Genomic DNA, 22780 nt, shown 5'->3' with positions numbered 1-22780 from the left:
CGCTGGCTTCTGGCCTTGTGGCTGCTAGGTTTCTCTCTCCCTATCTTTCTCCTCTCTCTTTCCCTTCCTCCCTGTCTTTCACCTCTCTCTTTCCCTTCCTCCCTGTCTTTCTCCTCTCTCTTTCCCTTCCTCCCTGTCTTTCTCCTCTCTCTTTCCCTTCCTCCCTGTCTTTCTCCTCTCTCTTTCCCTTCCTCCCTGTCTTTCTCCTCTCTCTTTCCCTTCCTCCCTGTCTTTCTCCTCTCTCTTTCCCTTCCTCCCTGTCTTTCTCCTCTCTCTTTCTCTATCCATTCTGTCGACTCTCTCCCTCTCCCACTATCTTTCTCTCTCTCTTAATTTCAATTCAATTCAAGGGCTTTATTGGCATGGGAAACATATGGTAACATTGCCAAAGCAAGTGAAGTAGATAATAAACAAAAGTGAAATAAACAATAAAAATGAACAGTAAACATTACACCCACAAAAGTTTCAAAAGAATAAAGACATTTCAAATGTCAAATTATGTGCAAATAGTTAAAGTACAAAAGGGAAAATAAATAAATATAAATATTGGTTGTATTTACAATGGTGTTTGTTCTTCACTGGTTGCCCTTTTCTTGTGGCAACTAATCTCTCTCTCTCTCTCTCTCTCTCTCTCTCTCTCTCTCTCCTTTTTATTTCTCTCCATGTCTCTCTCTAGCCATTCTCTCGCTCTCTCTCTCTCTCTCTGCTAGTGGGCCTCTGCCCAGCCTCTTCAGCTGTTCTGGCTTGCACCACGTGCTCTGTGTCACTTAGTTTACCCAGAGAGCTGTAAATGACAGGGCTAGTGCAACAACCACCAGACAGAGTTACGGAAGTGTCCTGGGGGGGCATTGGGGCACCCTCTCCCTCTGACTGATGCTATTGTCGGCTAGAGCTGGCTAGGTCACTGTTGTGAGACAAATGCCTAAAACAGCTGCCACCCTATCTTTCCAATAGAAGATGGCTTTTCCTGATTGCTATAATTCTAATAGTTCGGCTTATTTCAGTTTATGTGACAAAACAAGCACTGAGTGTAGCTAATTATTGTACTATCTAAACCGCTGTGAAATATATTTTCAATAACTACAAATATTGTAGACCCCTGGCCCAGCATATGGATTCAGATATAGGCCTAGATATTAGCCTATCCTTACTCCTACTCTTCAATCTCAGTTGAGGTGGAGGGCTACTGGTGGTTATCGATGCCACACCGCTGAAAGGCCAATTAAGCAAGTGTGGTCTGTTTGCAGTCAACGGTCATTAGCTGAGGGTAGGAGCACTGTCACTGGGTGTTTGTAGGAGTGTGAGGTGGTGCCTCGTTAGAGAACGCTGCTGGGGAACATTGATCTTTGAAAGGCCCGCTGCACGGTGAGAGCTCCTTTTAGATCTCAATGCGGGCAAAACATACAGCCTAGCCTATAGACACACACATCACAGACGTTGTGATATCAATCATTCATTTGTAGTATACAGTGCACCCAATGATCAAATCAAATCAAATCAAATCAAATTTTATTGGTCACATGCGCCGAATACAACAGGTGCAGACATTACAGTGAAATGCTTACTTACAGCCCTTAACCAACAGTGCATTTATTTTAAACAAAAAAGTAAGAATAAAACAACAACAAAAAAGTGTTGAGAAAAAAAGAGCAGAAGTAAAAATAAAGTGACAGTAGGGAGGCTATATATACAATAGAATAAAGTGACAGTAGGGAGGCTATATATACAGGGGGGTACCGTTGCATAGTCAATGTGCGGGGGCACCGGCTAGTTGAGGTAGTTGAGGTAATATGTACATGTGGGTAGAGTTAAAGTGACTATGCATAAATACTTAACAGAGTAGCAGCAGCGTAAAAAGGATGGGGTGGGGGGGCAGTGCAAATAGTCCGGGTAGCCATGATTAGCTGTTCAGGAGTCTTATGGCTTGGGGGTAGAAGCTGTTGAGAAGTCTTTTGGACCTAGACTTGGCACTCCGGTACCGCTTGCCGTGCGGTAGCAGAGAGAACAGTCTATGACTAGGGTGACTGGAGTCTTTGACAATTTTGAGGGCCTTCCTCTGACACCGCCTGGTATAGAGGTCCTGGATGGAAGGGAGCTTTGCCCCAGTGATGTACTGGGCCGTACGCACTACCCTCTGTAGTGCCTTGCGGTCAGAGGCCAAGCAGTTGCCATACCAGGCGGTGATGCAACCAGTCAGGATGCTCTCGATGGTGCAGCTGTAGAATTTTTTGAGGATCTGAGGACCCATGCCAAATCTTTTTAGTCTCCTGAGGGGGAATAGGCTTTGTCGTGCCCTCTTCACGACTGTCTTGGTGTGTTTGGACCATGATAGTTCGTTGGTGATGTGGACACCAAGGAACTTGAAGCTCTCAACCTGTTCCACTACAGCCCCGTCGATGAGAATGGGGGCGTGCTCAGTCCTCTTTTTTTTCCTGTAGTCCACAATCATCTCCTTTGTCTTGGTCACGTTGAGGGAGAGGTTGTTGTCCTGGCACCACACGGCCAGATCTCTGACCTCCTCCCTATAGGCTGTCTCATCGTTGTCGGTGATCAGGCCTACCACTGTTGTGTCGTCGGCAAACTTAATGATGGTGTTGGAGTCGTGCCTGGCCATGCAGTCATGGGTGAACAGAGAGTACAGGAGGGGACTGAGCACGCACCCCTGAGGGGCCCCCGTGTTGAGGATCAGTGTGGCAGATGTGTTGTTACCTACCCTTACCACCTGGGGGCGGCCCGTCAGGAAGTCCAGGATCCAGTTGCAGAGGGAGGTGTTTAGTCCCAGGATCCTTAGCTTAGTGATGAGCTTTGAGGGCACTATGGTGTTGAATGCTGAGCTGTAGTCAATGAATAGCATTCTCACGTAGGTGTTCCTCTTGTCCAGGTGGGAAAGGGCAGTGTGGAGTGCGATCGAGATTGCATCATCTGTGGATCTGTTGGGGCGGTATGCAAATTGGAGTGGGTCTAGGGTTTCTGGGATTATGCTGTTGATGTGAGCCATGACCAGTCTTTCAAAGCACTTCATGGCTACAGACGTCAGTGCTACGGGTCGGTAGTCATTTAGGCAGGTTATCTTAGAGTTCTTGGGCACGGGGACTATGGTGGTCTGCTTGAAACATGTTGGTATTACAGACTCAGTCAGGGACATGTTGAAAATGTCAGTGAAGACACTTGCCAGTTGGTCAGCACATGCTCGGAGTACACGTCCTGGTAATCCGTCTGGCCCTGCGGCCTTGTGAATGTTGACCTGCTTAAAAGTCTTACTCACATCGGCTACGGAGAGCGTGATCACATAGTCGTCCGGAACAGCTGGTGCTCTCATGCATGCTTCAGTGTTGCTTGCCTCGAAGCGAGCATAGAAGTGGTTTAGCTCGTCTGGTAGGCTTGTGTCACTGGGCAGCTCGCGGCTGTGCTTCCCTTTGTAGTCTGTAATAGTTTTCAAGCCCTGCCACATCCGACGAGCGTCAGAGCCAGTGTAGTATGATTCAATCTTAGACCTGTATTGACTCTTTGCCTGTTTGATGGTTCGTCGGAGGTCATAGCGGGATTTCTTATAAGCGTCCGGGTTAGAGTCCCGTTCCTTGAAAGCGGCAGCTCTACCCTTTAGCTCAGTGCGGATGTTTCCTGTAATCCATGGCTTCTGGTTGGGGTATGTACGTACGGTCACTGTGGGGACGACATCATCGATGCACTTATTGATGAAGCCAGTGACTGATGTGGTGTACTCCTCAATGCTGTCTGAAGAATCCCGGAACATGTTCCAGTCTGTGCTAGCAAAACAGTCCTGTAGCTTAGCATCTGCGTCATCTGACCACTTTTTTATTAGCCGAATCACTGGTGCTTCCTGCTTCAGTTTTTGCTTATAAGCAGGAATCAGGAGGATAGAGTTATGGTCAGATTTGCCAAATGGAGGGCGAGGGAGAGCTTTGTATGCGTCTCTGTGTGTGGAGTAAAGGTGGTCTAGAGTTTTTTCCCCTCTGGTTGCACATTTAACATGCTGGTAGAAATGAGGTAGAACGGATTTAAGTTTCCCTGCATTAAAGTCCCCTGCTACTAGGAGCGCTGCATCTGGATGAGCGTTTTCCTGTTGATTAATGGCCTTGTACAACTCATTCAGTGCAATCTTAATGCCAGCATTGGTTTGTGGTGGTAAATAGACAGCTATGAAAAATATAGATGAAAACTCTCTTGGTAAATAGTGTGGTCTACAGCTTATCATAAGATACTCTACCTCAGGCGAGCAAAACCTTGAGACTTCCTTAGTATTTGATTTTGTGCACCAGCTGTTGTTTACAAATATACAGAGACCGCCACCCCTCGTCTTACCCGAGTCTGCCGTTCTGTCCTGCCGATGTAGCGTATAGCCTGCTAGCTGAATGTTGTCATTGTTGTCGTTCAGCCACGACTCCGTGAAACATAAGATATTACAGTTTTTAATGTCCCGTTGGTAGGATAACCGTAATCTTAAATCGTCCATTTTATTCTCCAAAGCTTGAACGTTGGCTAATAGGATTGATGGGAGAGGCAGTTTACTCGTTCGCCGTCGGATCCTTACAAGGCACCCGGATCTGCGTCCACGATATCTCCGTCTCTTCCTCACGCGAATGACGGGGATCTGGGCCTTGTCGGGAGTCTGTAGAATATCCTTCGCGAACGCCTCGTTGAAGAAAAAGTGTTCGTCCAACGCGAGGTGAGTAATCGCTGTCCTGATATCCAGAAGCTCTCTTTGGTTATAAGAGACGATGGCAGAAACATTATGTACAAAATAAATTACAAATAACGCGGAAAAACACACATAATAGTACAATTGGTTAGAGGGCTGTAAAACGGCAGCCATCTTCTTCCGGCGCTGTTTTAGTATACACAGAGACCTCCACTCATACACACACAGCATGCACACTCAAATTAATTAATCTGTCATGGCTCAACACACACACAGCAATCACTAGTACACACACACACATTTAGGCACACACACTCACAACTCCTCAATCAATCACGCACACACACGCGCTCGCACACAATCACACTGTGGCTTTTCCTGGTCTTCTGGCCTACACCATCTGCTAATACCACAGTGACATATTAGTGTGAATGTGGTCTCTAACCAAGCACTGAGTAGTTTCACACACATTCTTTGTGAACACGTGCGTGTGAGATTTCTGACTGTTTCTACCTCCTTCTGCACGTATTGCAAGTCACTCTGGAAACGAAACCAACGACTCAATATGCAGTGCATTCGGAAAGTATTCAGGCTCCTTGACTTTTTCCACATTTTGTTATGTTACTGCCTTATTCTAAAATTGATGAAATAATTTTTTTTCCTCATCAATCTACATGCAATACTCCATAATGACAAAGCGAAAAGTTATTTTGAAATTTTAGCTAATTTATTAAAAATTAAAAACAGATACCTTATTTACATAAGTATTCAGACCCTTTGTTATGAGATTGGAAATTGAGCTCAGGTGCATCCTGTTTCCATTGATCATCCTTGATGTTTCTACAACTTGATTCGAGTCCACCTGTGGTAAATTCAATTGATTGGACATGATTTGGATAGGCACACACCTTTCTATATAAGGTCCCACAGTTGACAGTGCATGTCAGAGCAAAAACCAAGCCATGAGGTCAAAATAATTGTCTGTAGAGCTCCGAGACAGGATTGTGTCGAGGCACAGATCTGGGGAAGGGAACCAAAACATTTCTGCAGCATTGAAGGTCCCCAAGAACATAGTGGTGTCCATCATTCTTAAATGGAAGAAGTTTGGAACCACTAAGACTCTTCCTAGAGCTGGCCAACCTGAGCAATGGGGCAGAAGGGCCTTGGTCAGGGAGGTGACCAAGAACCTGATGGTCACTCTGACAGAGCTCCAGAGTTCCTCTGTGGAGATGGAAGAACCTTACAGAATGACAACCATCTCTGCATTGCTCCACCAATTAGGCCTTTATGGTAGAGTGGCCAGACGGAAGCCACTGCTCAGTAAAAGGCACATGAGAGCCCGCTCGGAGTTTGCGAAAAGGCACCTAAAGGACTCTCAGACCATGAGAAACAAGATTCTCTGGTCTGATGAAACCAAGATTGAACTCTTTGGCTTGAATGCCAAGCGTCACGTCTGGAGGAAACCTGGCACCAACCCTACGGTGAAGCATGGTGGTGGCAGCATCATGCTGTGGGGATGTTTTTCAGCGGCAGGGATTGGTAGACTAGTCAGTATCAAGGGAAAGATCAACGGAGCAAAGTACAGAGAGGTCCTTGATGAAAACGTGCTCCAGAGCGCTCAGGAACTGAGACTGGGGCGAAGGTTCACCATCCAACAGGACAATTTAATCCATTTTAGAATAAGGCTGTAACGTCACAATGTGGAAAAAGTCAAGGGGTCTGAATATCAATCAATCAATCAATCAATCAAATTGTATTTATAAAGCCCTTTTTACATCAGCAGATGTCACAAAGTGCTATACAGAAACCCAGCCTAAAACCCCAAACAGCAAGCAATGCAGATGTAGAAGCACGGTGGCTAGGAAAAACCCCCTAGAAAGGCAGAAACCTAGGAAGAAACCTAGAGAGGAACCAGGCTCTGAGAGGTGGCCACTCCCCTTCTGGCTGTGCCGGGTGGAGATTGTAACACTACATGTTCATGAAGGCCAGATTTTTCAGAATACTTGCCGAACGTACTGTAACTGTAATTAATTTGAGTGTTTTTTCATAAAGGAGTCATGTTTATTAAGCCAGTATGGGTGTAGGAGTAGGGCTGGATGACGGGAAGGTTACAGGGCTTACAGTGAGGGGAAAAAAGTATTTGATCCCCTGCTGAGTTTGTACGTTTGCCCACTGACAAAGAAATGATCCGTCTATAATTTTAATGGTAGGTTTATTTGAACAGTGAGACAGAATAACAACAAAAAAATCCAGAAAAACGCATGTAAAAAATGTTATAAAATGATTCGAATTTTAATGAGGGAAATAAGTATTTGACCCCCTCTCAATCAGAAAGATTTCTGGCTCCCAGGTGTCTTTTATACAGGTAACGAGCTGAGATTAGGAGCACACTCTTAAAGGGAGTGCTCCTAATCTCAGTTTGTTACCTGTATAAAAGACATCTGTCCACAGAAGCAATCAATCAATCAGATTCCAAACTCTCCACCATGGCCAAGACCAAAGAGCTCTCCAAGGATGTCAGGGACAAGATTGTAGACCAACACAAGGCTGGAATGGGCTACAAGACCATCGCCAAGCAGCTTGGTGAGAAGGTGACATCAGTTGGTGCGATTATTCGCAAATGGAAGAAACACAAAATAACTGTCAATCTCCCTCGGCCTGGGGCTCCATGCAAGATCTCACCTCGTGGAGTTGCAATGATCATGAGAACGGTGAGAAATCAGCCCAGAACTACATGGGAGGATCTTGTCAATGATCTCAAGGCAGCTGGGACCATAGTCACCAAGAAATCAATTGGTAACACACTACGCAGTGAAGGACTGAAATCCTGCAGCGCCCGCAAGGTCCCCCTGCTCAAGAAATCACATATACAGGGCCGTCTGAAGTTTGCCAATGAACATCTGAATGATTCAGAGGAGAACTGGGTGAAAGTGTTGTGGTCAGATGAGACCAAAATCGAGGTCTTTGGCATCAACTCAACTCGCCGTGTTTGGAGGAGGAGGAATGCTGCCTATGACCCCAAGAACACCATCCCCACCGTCAAACATGGAGGTGGAAACATTATGCTTTGGGGGTGTTTTTTTGCTAAGGGGACAGGACAACTTCACCGCATCAAAGGGACGATGGACGGGGCCATGTACCGTCAAATCTTGGGTGAGAAACTCCTTCTCTCAGCCAGGGCATTGAAAATGGGTCGTGGATGGGTATTCCAGCATGACAATGACCCAAAACACACGGCCAAGGCAACAAAGGAGTGGCTCAAGAAGAAGCACATTAAGGTCCTGGAGTGGCCTAGCCAGTCTCCAGACCTTAATCCCATAGAAAATATGTGGAGGGAGCTGAAGGTTCGAGTTGCCAAACGTCAACCTCGAAACCTTAATGACTTGGAGAAGATCTGCAAAGAGGAGTGGAACAAAATCCCTCCTGAGATGTGTGCAAACCTGGTGAACAACTACAAGAAACGTCTGTCCTCTGTGATTGCCAACAAGGGTTTTGCCACCAAGTACAAAGTAATGTTTTGCAGAGGGGTCAAATACTTATTTCCCTCATTAAAATGCAAATCAATTTATAACATTTTTGACATGCGTTTTTCTGGATTTTTTTGTTGTTATTCTGTCTCTCACTGTTGAAATAAACCTACCATTAAAATGATAGACTGATCATGTCTTTGTCAGTGGGCAAACTTACAAAATCAGCAGTGGATCAAATACTTTTTTCCCTCACTGTAGTCAGATTCTAAGGTATTCTGCTCATTAGGCTTATAGCATAATAACAGGCCTGCGCAACACAAGCTAGGCGCTAGGCTACGTCTGTCCCTGCACTTCTTTATGGAGCTGTTATCATTAAGTGGGAGAGGGAGGCAGCAGTGCGATGCAGAGAACAGTAATCACAGGGTAGAGTGTTTCTCTCTCTCTCTCTCTCTCTCTCTGCAGGCTGACACAGCCCACGCTGTACTGTACAGCATAGCTCGGTACATCCCCGCTATTTCATTAAAGGTTCACTGCAGAGATTGAGAGAGGGAGTGTGAGAGTGTGTAAGGGGTACACCAGAATTCCATAAGGCATTTTAATGGATTCGAGACAGATAGTATTTGTCCATCTTGAATTGGCATCTATGACACTAGCCTGGTACACAGCCCACACTGATTCACCAGATGTGAAATAGGAGAGGGAGAGGTTGACAGATAAGAGCCACAAGTAAAATAGATAGAAGAGAGTGAGATGGAGGGAGGGAGGAAAGGAGGTAGGATGCGGGTTTGTTTATGAAGTTGAAGAGTCATTTGTCTGTGAGGCAGTCCCTGGTGGAAGCTTTCAAAACAAAACCTGAACTTTGTCTGAACTCTGGTAGAACACTGTGTCCTAGCATCAGAGAGGGTGTGTGTGTGCGTGCGCATGTGTGTGTTGAAAGAAGGGGAGGTAAAGAGAGGTAAAGGGGGTGGGGAGGGGGACTGACTTGATAAAAGAAGGGGTGGGCTCTTGGCAGTAGAACTTGTTCTTGGCGCACATGGGAGATTTCAGGAATTGTATCAAATACACTGCATTCGGAAAGTATTCAGACCCCTTGACTTTTTCCACATTTTGTTACGTTACAGGCTTATCCTAAAATTGATTAAATAAAACATTTTCCTCATCAACCTAAACACAATACCCCACAATGACAAAGCAAAAACAGGTTTTTAGAAATTTTGCACATTTATTTAAAGTAAAAAACAGAAATACCTTATTTACATAAGTTTTCAGACCCTTTGCTAATAGTTTCGAAATTGAGCTCAGGTGCATCCTGTTTCCATTGATCATCCTTGGGATGCTTCTACAACTTGATTGATCCACCTGTGGTAAATTCAATTGATTGGACATGATTTGGAAAGACATGCACTGTCCCACAGTTGACAGTGCATGTCAGAGCAAAAACCAAGCCATGAGGTCGAAGGAATTGTCCGTAGAGCTCCGAGACAGGATTATGTCGAGGCACAGATCTGGGGAAGGGTACCAAACAATTTCTGCAGCATTGAAGGTCCCCAAGAACACAGTGGCCTCCATCATTCTTAAATGGAAGAAGTTTGGAACCACCAAGACACTTCCTAGAGTTGGCCCAAACTGAGCAATCGCGGGAGAAGGGCCTTGGTCAGGGAGGTGGCCAAGAACCTAATGGTCACTCTGACAGAGCTCCAGAGTTCCTCTGTGGAGATGGGAGAACCTTTCAGAAGGACAACCCTCTCTGCAGCACTGAAGACTAGCCAGGATCGAGGGAAAGATTAACGGAGCAAAGTACAGAGAGATCCTTGATGAAAACCTGCTCCAGAGCGCTCAGGACCTCAGACTGGGGCGAAGGTTCAACTTCCAACAGGACAACGACCCTAAGCACACAGCCAAGACAACGCAGGAGTGGCTTCGGGACAAGTCTTTGAATGTCCCTGAGTGGCCCAGCCAGAGCCCAGACTTAAACCCGATCAAACATCTCTGGAGAGACCTGAAAATAGCTGTTCAGCGACGCTTCCCGTACAACCTGAAAGATTATCTGCAGATAAGAATGGGAGAAATTCCCCAAATACAGGTGTGCCAAGCTTGTAGCGTCATACCCAATAAGACTCAAGGCTGTAATCACTGCCAAAGGTGCTTCAACAAAGTATTTATGTAAATATGATATTTCCGGGGGGGTTTCTAAAAAAAATTGTTTTGCTTTGTCATTATGGGGTATTGTGTATAGATTGAGGGGAAAAAATAATTTAAACAATTTTAAAATAAGGCTTTAACGTAACAAAATGTGAAATAAGTAAAGCGGTCTGAATTCTTTCCAAATGCACTGTGCATCAAACACATGGTGTGTTTGATGCCATTCCATTTGCTCTGTTCCAGCCATTATTATGAGCCGTCCTCCCTTCAGCAGCCTCGACTGAGTTAGAAACTCCCACCCAGCACACTCAAATCTTCCACACACACACACATACTGCTTTCACGTAGGAATAACGGTAGTTGCCTGTAAAAAAAAAAGTGCCGAAGTTGGTGGTTATTGGTGGGCATTGGAACACGCTGTCATACATTTTACATTACATTTTAGTCATTTAGCAGACGCTCTTATCCAGAGCGACTTACAGGAGCAATTAGGGTTAAGTGCCTTGCTCAAGGGCACATCGACAGATTTTTCACCTAGTCGGCTCGGGGATTAGAACCAGCGACCTTTCGGTTACTGGCACAACGCTCTTACCCACTAAGCTACCTGCCGCCCATCGATCCAGAGCAACCCAAACATGCTCAATGGGTGATATGTCTGGTGAGTATGCAGGCCATGGAAGGACTGGGACATTTTCATCTTCTAGGAATTGTGTACATATCCTTGCGACATGGGGCCGTGCATTATCATGCTGAAACATGAGGTGATGGCAGCGGATGAATGGCACGACAATGGGCCTCAGGATCTCGTGACGGTATCTCTGTGCATTCAAATTGCCATTGATGAAATTGTGTTTGTTGTCTGTAGGTTATGCTTGCCCATACCATAACCCCACCGTCGTCATGAAGCACTCTGTTTACAACGTTGACATCAGCAAACTGCTCTCCCACATGGCGCCATACACATGGCCTGCGGTTGTGAGGCCGGTTGGACGTACCGCCAAATTCTCTAAAACGACTTTGGAGGCGGCTTATGGCAGACAAATTAACATTCAATTCTCTGGCAACAGCTCTGGTGGACATTCCTGCAGTCAGCATGCTAATGCACACTCCCTCAAAACTTGAGACATCTGTGGCATTGTGTTGTGTGACAAAACTGCACATGTTAGAGTGGCCTTTTATTGTCCCCAGCACAAGGTATACCTGTGTAATGATCATGCTGTTTAATCAACTTCTTGATATGCCACACCTGTCAGGTGGATGGATTATCTTGGCAAAGGAGAAATGCTCACTAACAGGAATGTTTTACCACCTCCATTTACAGTATTTGCCCAGACAGAAACCAATTGACCAAATAGCCTATACAGATGGAGCTTCAGTAAAACAAAATCAGATTGATTGATTATCAGACAAGTCAGTGAAGTCACAGGCTTTTGGTTGGGAGTAGGCCTAGGCTGCTAAGCGACTGCGAGTGAAGAGCAAAATAATCCACTTGTTAAACTACATAACATGGCAAAATGTTCTAATAAATGAGCCAACTAGTCATGAGCAGTACTCACCTCAACTTAGGTAACATTTCCCCAGCCTAATTGTAGCCTAACCAATATCCAAACGAAGATTCAGTGAAAACAAAAATGAGCCAACTAGTCATGAGCAGTACTCACCTCAACTTAGGTAACATTTCCCCAGCCTAATTGTAGCCTAACCAATATCCAAACGAAGATTCAGTGAAAACAAAAATCTGACAGATTGATTTATCAAGATGAGCCCCCACGCTTGCAAGAGTGGCGCAGTGGTTTGAATCCAGGCTCTGTCGTAGCTGGCCGCGACCGGGAGACCCATGGGGAGGCGCACAATTGGCCCAGCGTCGTCCAGGGTAGGGGAGGGAATGGCCGGCAGGGATGTAGCTCAGTTGGTAGAGCATGGCGTTTGCAACGGCAGGTTTGTGGGTTCGATTCCCACGGGGGGCCAGTATGAAAAAAAAAAAAATGTATGCACGTATGAGCGTCTGCTAAATGACAAAAATGTAAAAAAATGTAAGGGCATAGAGTTTAAGAGCGTAGTGTGTGCCAAGGCCACCTCAGCATTATGGCTATGTTTCATACTAAGCCATAGGCAGAACTTTATCGAAATAATTGTTATTTATTTTATTTTACCGGGTAAGTTGACTGAGAACACATTCTCATTTACAGCAACTAGGTCGTTTGGTGTAAATAAAAGGTTAGGTTTTGATACCGGCAATACCTTTCATATATAAAGAAAAGGCGGAAAATAGTTGACGGTATGGTAAAGTATAATACTGTAGCTCTTAGAAAAGCTGGGGGTAGTTTGTGTGCTTTGTTCGTCCTGAGGGAGGGAAAATGATTAGCTTTGTGTCTTATTTGACACACACACACATGCATATTTGGTTATAGGATTTTAACTTCCCATATGTACCAAGCAAGGAGAAAGTGTTATGCTAGAGGCATCTAATTTCAAGATGCTTTTCTGACAACAACAACAGTCTGAGTCAATATTGTCCTGACATTCTTTACTGTACAGTACTGCCTCTGTCTTGTCTTGGCCTAAGGCGAGGGAAGAGGAGCAGGATACCTCTTGTTAGTTGGCCTAATTTCTGGACACTCGTGACCTAAACAGTGATCTCATAGAGGGACAGTGCAAGGTTGTCTCCGATGTGATGCCTTTGCAGGACACAAGTATCCCATAGATACTTGTGTCTCAGAATTCTCAGGACTACTCTGAATTTGAGTAACAGATGTGTGCCGGGTGGATTTCCAGTCCACATATGGAACCCTATTCTCTAATGTCCTCAGCCATTTTAAACTGAGCCCAGCCGGCCCCCTCCCCTCCCCTCCCCTCTCCCACTGTTACCTTCCCCCCTTCGTTCTTATGTAGCCCAGGACTCATGGAGTCAACTGTGTGACGCAACAAGCAGGACAGGCACACTGACAATATGTTGTTGTTTTGGCCCAGCTCTAGAGTTGTGTTGGCATTCTGAACATTTCTGTGAGGTGGAGGGCTGAAGCGGTGGAAAATGGTTGGGGGATGTTTTGAGTTTCCCTCCTCAAGACAACATTTCTTCGAGCTGATGTAGTACTGTTCCTTCTAGTGTTTTCTAGAAGAGCATCGATCAAAGCTCTTTTTTGGCATAACTCTGACTGGATCGCCTCATGACTCAGTGGTTTTCCATCAAACAAGTGGATGGGAATAGAAGGATTGTGAATATGACTGCCTGTGTTTGTGAGGGGCTGCTGATGTTGGATAACAGGAAGCAGAATTGTTTTTAGTTGTTTTGGTGTATTCCTTTGAGGAAGGAGGGTTATGTAGAATAACCCTGTTGGCAGTTGGTCTTGTGTGTCTGTGTCCAAGGTCCATCAATTCTTTAACAGATAGTGTTTTGTGTGACAGTACATTCTGACTCATTGGGTGTCTCCTCTCTTGTGGTAAACGTGTTGATAATAACAACAGCTGTAACCAACCACTGCCTTAGAAAATACTGGACCATGGAAGAGGTTTTGGACTCTATTGTAGGATTGCTTTTATGGTGGCATAGACAGTTCATTGTCAACCTACTGAGGGCTGGAGGATGAACAGGGTTAGGCTGTCCTGTATTTGTACCTCTCACGTATCAGTTACCTTCCCCCTCCAGGACAGTGCCCAGCCTGACCAACTCCCTTCTTTCCTCTCATCCTATTCTTCCTCTCCCAGTCCCCATCTCCCCCATCAACCAGTATAGAGCAGGGGCTGAAAACAGCTCGTTATGTAATCTTCCCCAGGCCTAGACCAGCCACCACACACACACACACACCAGAGCGGATAATGATGGTGGTGGGGCCTCCCTACGTCTCCCCTCCCCCATTGCCACAACCCAACAGCAGCATCCTAGAATCCCATTATCCTATTATCCACAGCCACGAGCCAATGGGATTGGCCAGGGAGGAGGGGGCCCAGCCAATAAGCCTGGTGCAGGCTGACAGGTCAGCTGATAGGAATGAGCTGAAGTGGAATTAATGGGTGGCTGGTTTGCGGAGCGAGGCAGTGGTGGTTGCTCTCCATCTGGAGACCTTGGCTGAGAGACCATTAGAACCAGAGAGTAATGCAGTCCAGTAACTGACTAGTATGGCTGTTGGTGGTCAAGGAATTGATTTTCTGAGACACATTGATTTGTTAGTACGGTACACAGAAAATAATGCAATAAAATGTATTTGAACTCATACGCTCCTTAGAAAGGAAAGAAGCCTTCATACCTAGAATCAATTATGGAAATGGGTTTTGCCTGGCCATGTCACATGGTCACAAGAAACACTTCTGGATCTAATCATAGATAGCCTACTTAGAATGGCGCTGAAGGGATTGGAAAATGTGTGACGACAGTTGTGTTCTTTATGGTTGTTGTTGTTGATGAGAACTTGATGCGCACGCCAAGATGCTTGATCTGCCATATGCTGCAGTACCCTCAACCTGACACCACACACACACACACACACACACACACACACACACACACACACACACACACATGGGCAAACACACACCCAAACACTCCCCCTAATACATGTGAGCTTGCTTGCTTAACCTGGAGGCCTGCTTGTGTTACTTGGCTTCTGTCCAGCATCTTCTTAGCTCCTGCATCACCATGTTGACAAGGTGGCTCCTATATCTGTCACATTTCCCAGTTCCCTTGAACACAATACCCCGAACACACACACACCCCAACAACCTCCGCTTGGCCCTGTTGTGTAATGAACTCTATTCCTCTCCCCTCAGAAATGTAGACGGTAGCACGACACAGCTTGGAGGTGAGGGGTTCACTAAGGATGGCACGTTTTCTTGATCTTAACCCCATGTCAGTCGCACAGTGTGAGATGGAGGATGAGGGTGTCAATGTGGTTGTAGATTGGAGTCAGCTATTGTACTGTACGGACCCAATCCAGATCAGTGGATCAGTTATGCCATGGGCTTCAGTTCACGCTGAGTGGCAAGGGAATCTTATTCTCCGAACTGTACACATAAGTCGCTCTGGATAAGAGCGTCTGCTAAATGACGTAAATGTAAATGTAATGATCCATCTATACAGTATATGTAGGCTATATCTGTCTGCGCCATACATACATGTCAGTCTGTTTGACGAAGCTGTTCCTCTATGTAGTGGATGTGACTGGTGTTGAGAGAGATGATCACTCTAACCCATGTTATTTCTCTTCTCTCTTCCAGGAAACTCCCAACTCTGTGTTCCTGGTCATGGAGGTAGGTGGAGTGTCACACTGTCAGCATGCAACCTCTTCGACCGAGCTGCCTGTAGGCTGCCAGGGTCTCTGTCTTTGTGTTGATACCTCTTCCCCCCCCCCCCATGCTCGCTCTCTCTCCACGTTCCCATGGTTATTTCCTCAGTTCTATGAGAAGCTGCAAACCCAGTGTCTCTTCTTCTTCTTCTTCTTCTTCTTCTTCTTCTTCTTCTTCTTCTTCTTCTTCTTCTTCTTCTTCTTCTTCTTCTTCTTCTTCTTCTTCTTCTTCTTCTTCTTCTTCTTCTTCTTCTTCTTCTTCTTCTTCTTCTTCTTCTTCTTCTTCTTCTTCTTCTTCTTCTTCTTCTTCTTCTTCTTCTTCTTCTTCTTCTTCTTCTTCTTCTTCTTCTTCTTCTTCTTCTTCTTCTTCTTCTTCTTCTTCTTCTTCTTCTTCTTCTTCTTCTTCTTCTTCTTCTTCTTCTTCTTCTTCTTCTTCTTCTTCTTCTTCTTCTTCTTCTTCTTCTTCTTCTTCTTCTTCTTCTTCTTCTTCTTCTTCTTCCCTCTCATTGCTCAAGACCCCAAAATTCCACAAACTGGCTGAAGAAAATAAAAACTATATGCCACCTTAAGTAGCCCTCTAAAAATATACCTATACACCCACACCCCTATTTCGAGGAATCCTGTTATCCAAGAGCAAAACTTTGTTTGTTTGCCTTATATTTAGCCCTGCAATACTTATTCTGCCCCTTCTCATATTCTAGCTGTTGTTAAGCTAACTGGCTGTGAAAAGTGTCATGGGACCCTGGTACCTGTTACCTTGGCCTGCCTAGGGGGTGTTCTAGCTTGTTGTTGTAGACAGGGCTGTTGTTCTGAGAGCCACACTGACACTAAGGAGACAGGGTCTGCTGTCACAGGAGGAGAAACAGACATAAATCTGGCTTTGGTCTTCTAGCTAGCAGGCTGCTTAATCAATGCTATACCACTACCAGAGAGATGGGCATAGATAGCATCGACAGTAGGCTAGCATGGATGCTAATCCGGCTGGTGTTTGCCAGACTCTGCTTGTTTTGCTTAGTAAGAAAGTATTGTCTTACTCAAAGGTTAGAGGAAGGATCAGATGAATTATTACTTATTAAGCAGTCAGCGCTCAGGGCTCACGCTCCAGCATTTTGGCACTGGTTGGAAAACATTGAAAAGGACACTGTTTTAGGGGAAACAATGCCCTTTCAGCTGCCACATTGACTTTCTGTATGAAGCAAAGCAGTCTCTTTATTTGAGCGAACATTATTAATGTGCAGTATGTTATTTTAAAATTGTTGTCCTCACACGGAAATGAATAAGATAGATTCACTAGAATCGAATTATGGCCCCTAAACAAATCATGGCAGCCCATAACCTTACAGCAATCAATGTGGGCACCCCCATAACAGTGAAATATGTTAACGTTACACTAGCACTGTGTGGTTATGGCAGACCCCTAAGAATGTGTTATTGAAACCCTTGCTCAATGCCTCTGGCCTTAAAGAGCAGAGGGTCTTTGCTTTGATCAGAGGAAGCTCTGGTAACCAACAGGACTTAATTGGTGGTTCAACTGACAGAACTGGAAAATGATGGACAGACAGGGGGTAGATGCTAGCATAAATTAGCCTACTACTTAGCGCCCCTCTTTCTCCTCCACTTTCTCTCCCCTGCTCCCTCGCACCTTTTCTTGAACTCCCTCCCGAACTCTCCCTCTCGAACTCTCTCTCCCTAACTCTCTCTCACTAACTCTCTCTGTCTTTCATGTACTACTCTCCCACACACTCTCTCCTTCCCTCGCTCTGTGTTGACTAATGCCAGGATTAACAGAGACTGTCAGTACTGATAACAACAGTCATTCATCAGATTAATTGATGATACCATCATTATCTGGGCTTTGTGGTCACACACAACACACACATGTACACACACACACACACACACACACACACACACACACACACACACACACACACACACACATATATATACACACACACACACACACACACACAGCTTGATACTGTTAATCCGTGTTGTTCTTACACAGCCTGCTAATAGAATGGTTTTGTTTGTTTTGTTCCTCCCCACAGTACTGCAATGGTGGCGATCTGGCTGACTATCTGCAAGGTAAGCATCACACTAATCTCAACACACACACTGGGTATTATTCATCAAAACAAAGTAACTAGCAGTGGAGAGCACTGTGGGTACTTTTGTGTGCATCTCTGTCTGCCTTTTGTGTGTGGTGTGTGTTCCCAATGCAAGGGAGTGCTGTGTGTAGGAGCCGTCACAGTGATATGACACAATGGGTTCCTTATTTAGCACCGAGGTCAGCACAGCTCTGACGCCAGTCTAGAAATCTGCCATCTCAAAGGTCACTCATCTCTCATAATGCTTCCCAAGAAAGCACCAACCACTGAATGTCTTAATACGATGCTGCTTGTGGAGGTCTACATGGTATATAATTGACTTTATGGATATAGCAGTTTACAGCAGTGAATTGCATAACACACACACCTGTCTCCCTGTTGATATGGATCATATTTCCATATGTATATCAATGTCAACAGCAGGTAGTTATGTGTTAATCCCAGCAGAGCTACAGTTGAGTAACAGAGAAAGAGAGAGGTCATCATGAAATGGACACCATAACAAGAGGTCAATGGGGAGTCTTAAGAGGCACTGAGGAACAGAATGTCCCGGTGCACCAGGTTTAGTGTAGATACTGGTGTACAGAGGAAAGTCCTCATGTTGTGTTCTGATTCACTTGTTATCAGGGGAACTGTTGTTGTACAGGCGCACGCTTTCACGTTACCTCAGAGCATGGTACAGTGTCTGTACCTCTCTCTTCTAGCACACACGCACAGTCGCACTCTCCCCCTTTCTGTCGCTCTCTCTCTCTGTCGTTCTCGCCCTCTTTCTCTCTCTCTCTTTTAGCTCTTTCTCTCTCCCTTATAAACCCTGGTATAATGGCACCACACAACCATGTTATGTTATTTCACTAATTGCACAACTTTGCTGCGTTAGAAGAAATTGCCACTGTTGTACTTTAGAGAGAGTGTTGTTAAATCCCTGATTAATGTGTGTAAGCACGGTTAGATTGAAATAAGATCCATTGTGACCATAATGGTTTGGTTTACCCAGGAATCCTCTTAGCTAGCAGCACACTGGATTAGCTAATGTTGTTGTTGTTTCACTACAATCAGTACAGGCAGGGACCAGGCACACTCCACTGGCCAACCTCTTATGCTAGCTAACATTCACTGTTAATACTTTTATTACTTAGGCTGCTAATATTCAAACAATTACTACCCTAATCGGTTGTGCTTGCATAAAAGATGTAGACTACTTGCAGAATAAGCATTTTGTGCAGGCTGTTTTCCCTTGGATTCAGGGTGTAGTTGTGGTGACAGAGCTCTCCCAATGCATCTTGATGTAGAAGTGTTAATGCATTTCTCTCATTGATATCGGTGCATCTCAATCACTTAAATGTAAACTGAGGCAATCAGTCATTAATGCAAAGCATCAGGGAGATGGGTATTGAGTGTGTGTAACTGCTGGCAAATGTTTTGTATGAGTCCCATGTGGCTCAGTTGGTTGAGCATGGCGCTTGCAACATCAGAGTTGTGGGCTTCGTTTTCCACGAAGGAAAAGTATGAAAATGTATGCACTCGCTCTGGATATGAGCATCTGCTAAATTACTCAAATGTAAATCTAAAAATGTAAATACATGTTAATGATCAGTGTGGGTTAAACGTTAGTGTTATAAAAAGTTGTCTCTGTGGCCTCTAGACTAGTGCATAGTGGGTGGGTAATGTCCTTTATAGAGATTTCAGTGCAGTATGGGTAATGTAGTTTTGTATAGATAAAATATGCTAATAGCCAGTGTTGGTGTTGTAGTCTTTTACCACTACATCCCTGGTCATCATACATTATGTGCCAATACATTGATACTGTGTAATGAAGGATTGCTCTCCCTAGCCAAGGGTACACTGAGAGAAGACACTCTGAGGGTGTTCCTCCAGCAGATAGCAGCAGCCATGAGGATCCTCAACAGTAAAGGCATCATCCACCGAGACCTGAAACCACAGAACATCCTACTGTCATACACGAGCCGCAAGAGATCCAGCATCAACGGCATTCGCATCAAAATAGGTGACTGACCAACCCAGCCCCTCAAACACAACACACACACAAACCTTCAAAAAGAGAACTCTCCCTTTCATTCTGTATATAGTGTTCTTTCTGTATATACACAACTTCATAATGTTTAGATGATATAAATAGTGTTTATACTGTATATCTAGAGATGGCCTATCTATGAACTGTTAGCCATCATATGATTTGTCTTAATGTGTCACACAAGTGTCATATATCAAATGTTATGTATCACGATGCACCACAATGATCGCTAGCTCAGGTCATGGTTAGTTGTTTTGAACCCCACAGCTATATTTTGTTTGCTACAGCGCTATATCCATAAGGTGTGGTGACTCTCATGTTGTGTGTTGAGTGCCCAATTGTCTAGTGCCTGAGAGGCTTGGGAATAGGAGTTGTGACACTCCGACACTAGTCGTTATTAATAAGACAGACAGACAGACAGACAGACAGACAGACTGACTTGACAGCCTTCTCTATTTCAGCTGACTTTGGCTTTGCACGATACCTCCAGAGCAACATGATGGCTGCCACGCTCTGTGGCTCCCCCATGTACATGGTGAGTGGGTGCGGGTGGGTGTGCAAGCGTGTGTGTTAGTGTTTGTTGTGTGTGTAAGGGTGTCGTGTCTGCAGTCTCTTGTTCTCCTGTGACAACGGCTCCGCTTACTCAGCAACCTGCAACTGGAATGGTCTTTTCAGCGCTTGACCTCTAACCACTGTCCTTTAACCAGGCCCCGGAAGTGATCATGTCACAGAACTATGACGCCAAGGCAGACCTGTGGAGCATTGGGACGGTCGTCTACCAGTGTCTCGTAGGGAAGCCGCCTTTCCAGGTAGGATGGAGGGGGAGAGTTGATATGGGGCAACTTTTTTCCTCACACAAAGCAGAATTAAACTCTTTCTCTGCAAGACAAAAATGTCACCCATGGTGTGTGTTTATAGATATGGTATACAAACCCCCTGTCACTCTGTGCTCTCGATCTCTCATTATCTCTCTCTCTATTCTCTCTCTTCTCTCTCACTCTCTAGGCCAACAGTCCCCAGGACCTGAGGATGTTCTATGAGAAGAACAAGTCACTGCTGCCCATGTAGGTGATAGGATTTAGGAATGATTAACTATCTGATCGAGGCCTTTTGGGCTGAAAAGTCGTGTTTTTAACTAGAACGTATGTCTGTGCCTCTATTACCCAGCATCCCGAGGGAGACGTCTCCTCCCCTTGGCAACCTGTTGCTAGGCCTGCTGCAGAGGAACCAGAAGGACAGGATGGACTTCGGTCAGTTCTGACGTCACTTCCCTTCTAGAAAGGAAATTATTTAAAACATGTTTGTTATCCATAAATTGGATATTACCTCTCTAACATTCACACTTCTGTCTTGTTTCTCCTGCAGATGCATTTTTCAGCCATCCTTTCTTAGATCCAGCGTCTGCCGTCAAAAAATGTGAGTAGATAGATGAGAACTTCCTTCATCAATAACAGGGAAATACATGTTGTAGTATCAGAACTGTATTGTGAGATGGCGTTGATGTTGAGAGCACTTAGGTCTTGTGTGAAAACGTGTATTTGTATGTTTTTCTCCAGCATGTCCTGTTCCAGTACCCAAGTGCCCTAGCGCTCTGACCGACATCACCTGTGGCAGCTTGCCCTCTGTTCGCTACAACTCTCCTCCCGTAAGTTCATCCTGACTGCCTATACACCTCATAGTTGCATTCCACAGCAAGTGTGTTTATCTGTACCTCAAGGCATAGCACCACACCACAACACTCAGCACTGAAGAATCCAGACTTTGTACAGTAGCTCAGTGGGAAAACGGACAAACTGAGTTTCCCAGGGATGTACTTTATCTCTCTGTCCACTGTGATTGCATTATTCAGACAGTCTACATAGCCCAGTCTGGCTGTAATTGAATTGTACAGCCCAAGCCCTCTCGCTTTCCTTCTCTTGCCCCACCCTCCTAACACACACACACACACCACCTAACCCTTCCCTTCTCCAGTCTCTCCCAGACATGCAGACATTACCTGAGGACTGTCTGTCGTCACCCCCCCTGGGCCCTCCCAACTACCTGCAGCTGTCTAAGGAGTCTGGAGGAAGCACCAGCAGCAAGAACTCCTCCAGCGACACGGACGACTTTGTCCTGGTGCCACACCTCTCCACAGAGTCTTGTGAGTCTGCAGGAACACACACACACACACACACACACACACACACACACACACACACACACACACACACACACACACACACACACACACACACTAACACTGGACACTTGCTACTCCTTATTACACTAATTAGGCCTACTGGTAGCACTACATATACAATGAGCATCTACTTACACTAAGCACCTTGTCATTGCTTGTCCATATATGTATATTTTCTTAAATTCCACTCCTTACTAGTTTTGTGTGTATTAGGGATATGTTGCGAAATTGTTAGATATTACTTGTTAGATATTACTGCACTGTCGGAGCTAGAAGCACAAGCATTTCGCTACACCCACTATAACATCTGCTAAACACGTGTATGTGACAAATAACATTTGATTTGATTTGCTATAAAACACACACACTGAGCACCTACTCACACTTTACACAGACAGTTGACCAAATAGACACATTTTGAGTGGCAGTATGGGTAGTCAGTTAATTCACTAATGTGCCATAGTTTCTACTCTTGTCTGTTTGGCTCACTTCCCTCTCCCTCCTCTTCCTCTTCCTCAGATGACCAGCCAATGGGAGCAGTGGGGCGTCGGGCGTCCGGAGAGTGGTGTGGAGGGTGAGCTCTTAACATGTGTTTGTGTGTGCGTATGTATTTATGGATGAGAAATAAGTATTTAAAGCTATCCAACTCTTTATTTTCTGAGATTGGCCGGCCACCATTTCAGAAAGGAACATAAACCCTGTCCCTACACCTCCTCTAGTTACTAGAGAATACCAGAACACAAAATAACTCCCAGGAACAGAATATCTAGATGACCTGACCTGGTTTCTCTGTTGGCTCCCCTGTGTTTGACTGTGTTGCTCCATGCTCCATGGAAATCTATCATTCTTTCACTGTTGACTTGTTGCGTCATGGAAATGTAACCTAAACTCAGAGAGGATTAATAAA

The 22780-nt window shown here is 45.1% G+C and overlaps 1 protein-coding gene across 2 annotated transcripts in view; it reads left to right on the top strand.

Annotated features, from left to right (window-relative positions):
- LOC311106125 (serine/threonine-protein kinase ULK2-like) overlaps positions 1 to 22780 on the top strand; it is a 50609-nt gene that overhangs the window by 12344 nt on the left and 15485 nt on the right. For both annotated transcript variants that reach the window (XM_084148442.1, XM_084148441.1), the window contains exons 4-14: positions 15484 to 15516; positions 17603 to 17639; positions 19494 to 19667; positions 20156 to 20229; positions 20402 to 20503; positions 20700 to 20758; positions 20862 to 20944; positions 21060 to 21110; positions 21251 to 21339; positions 21666 to 21834; positions 22393 to 22447. In XM_084148442.1, the coding sequence (XP_084004568.1) occupies positions 15484 to 15516; positions 17603 to 17639; positions 19494 to 19667; positions 20156 to 20229; positions 20402 to 20503; positions 20700 to 20758; positions 20862 to 20944; positions 21060 to 21110; positions 21251 to 21339; positions 21666 to 21834; positions 22393 to 22447 (926 nt within the window). The remainder of the gene's footprint in view (positions 1 to 15483; positions 15517 to 17602; positions 17640 to 19493; positions 19668 to 20155; positions 20230 to 20401; positions 20504 to 20699; positions 20759 to 20861; positions 20945 to 21059; positions 21111 to 21250; positions 21340 to 21665; positions 21835 to 22392; positions 22448 to 22780) is intronic.

This window comes from Coregonus lavaretus (genome assembly GCF_964263955.1).
Source record: "Coregonus lavaretus genome assembly, chromosome: 30".
NCBI classification, from domain to species: domain Eukaryota; kingdom Metazoa; phylum Chordata; class Actinopteri; order Salmoniformes; family Salmonidae; genus Coregonus; species Coregonus lavaretus.
The sequence above is the reverse complement of the archived record's forward strand: the minus strand, read 5'-3'. Positions and strand labels throughout refer to the sequence as shown.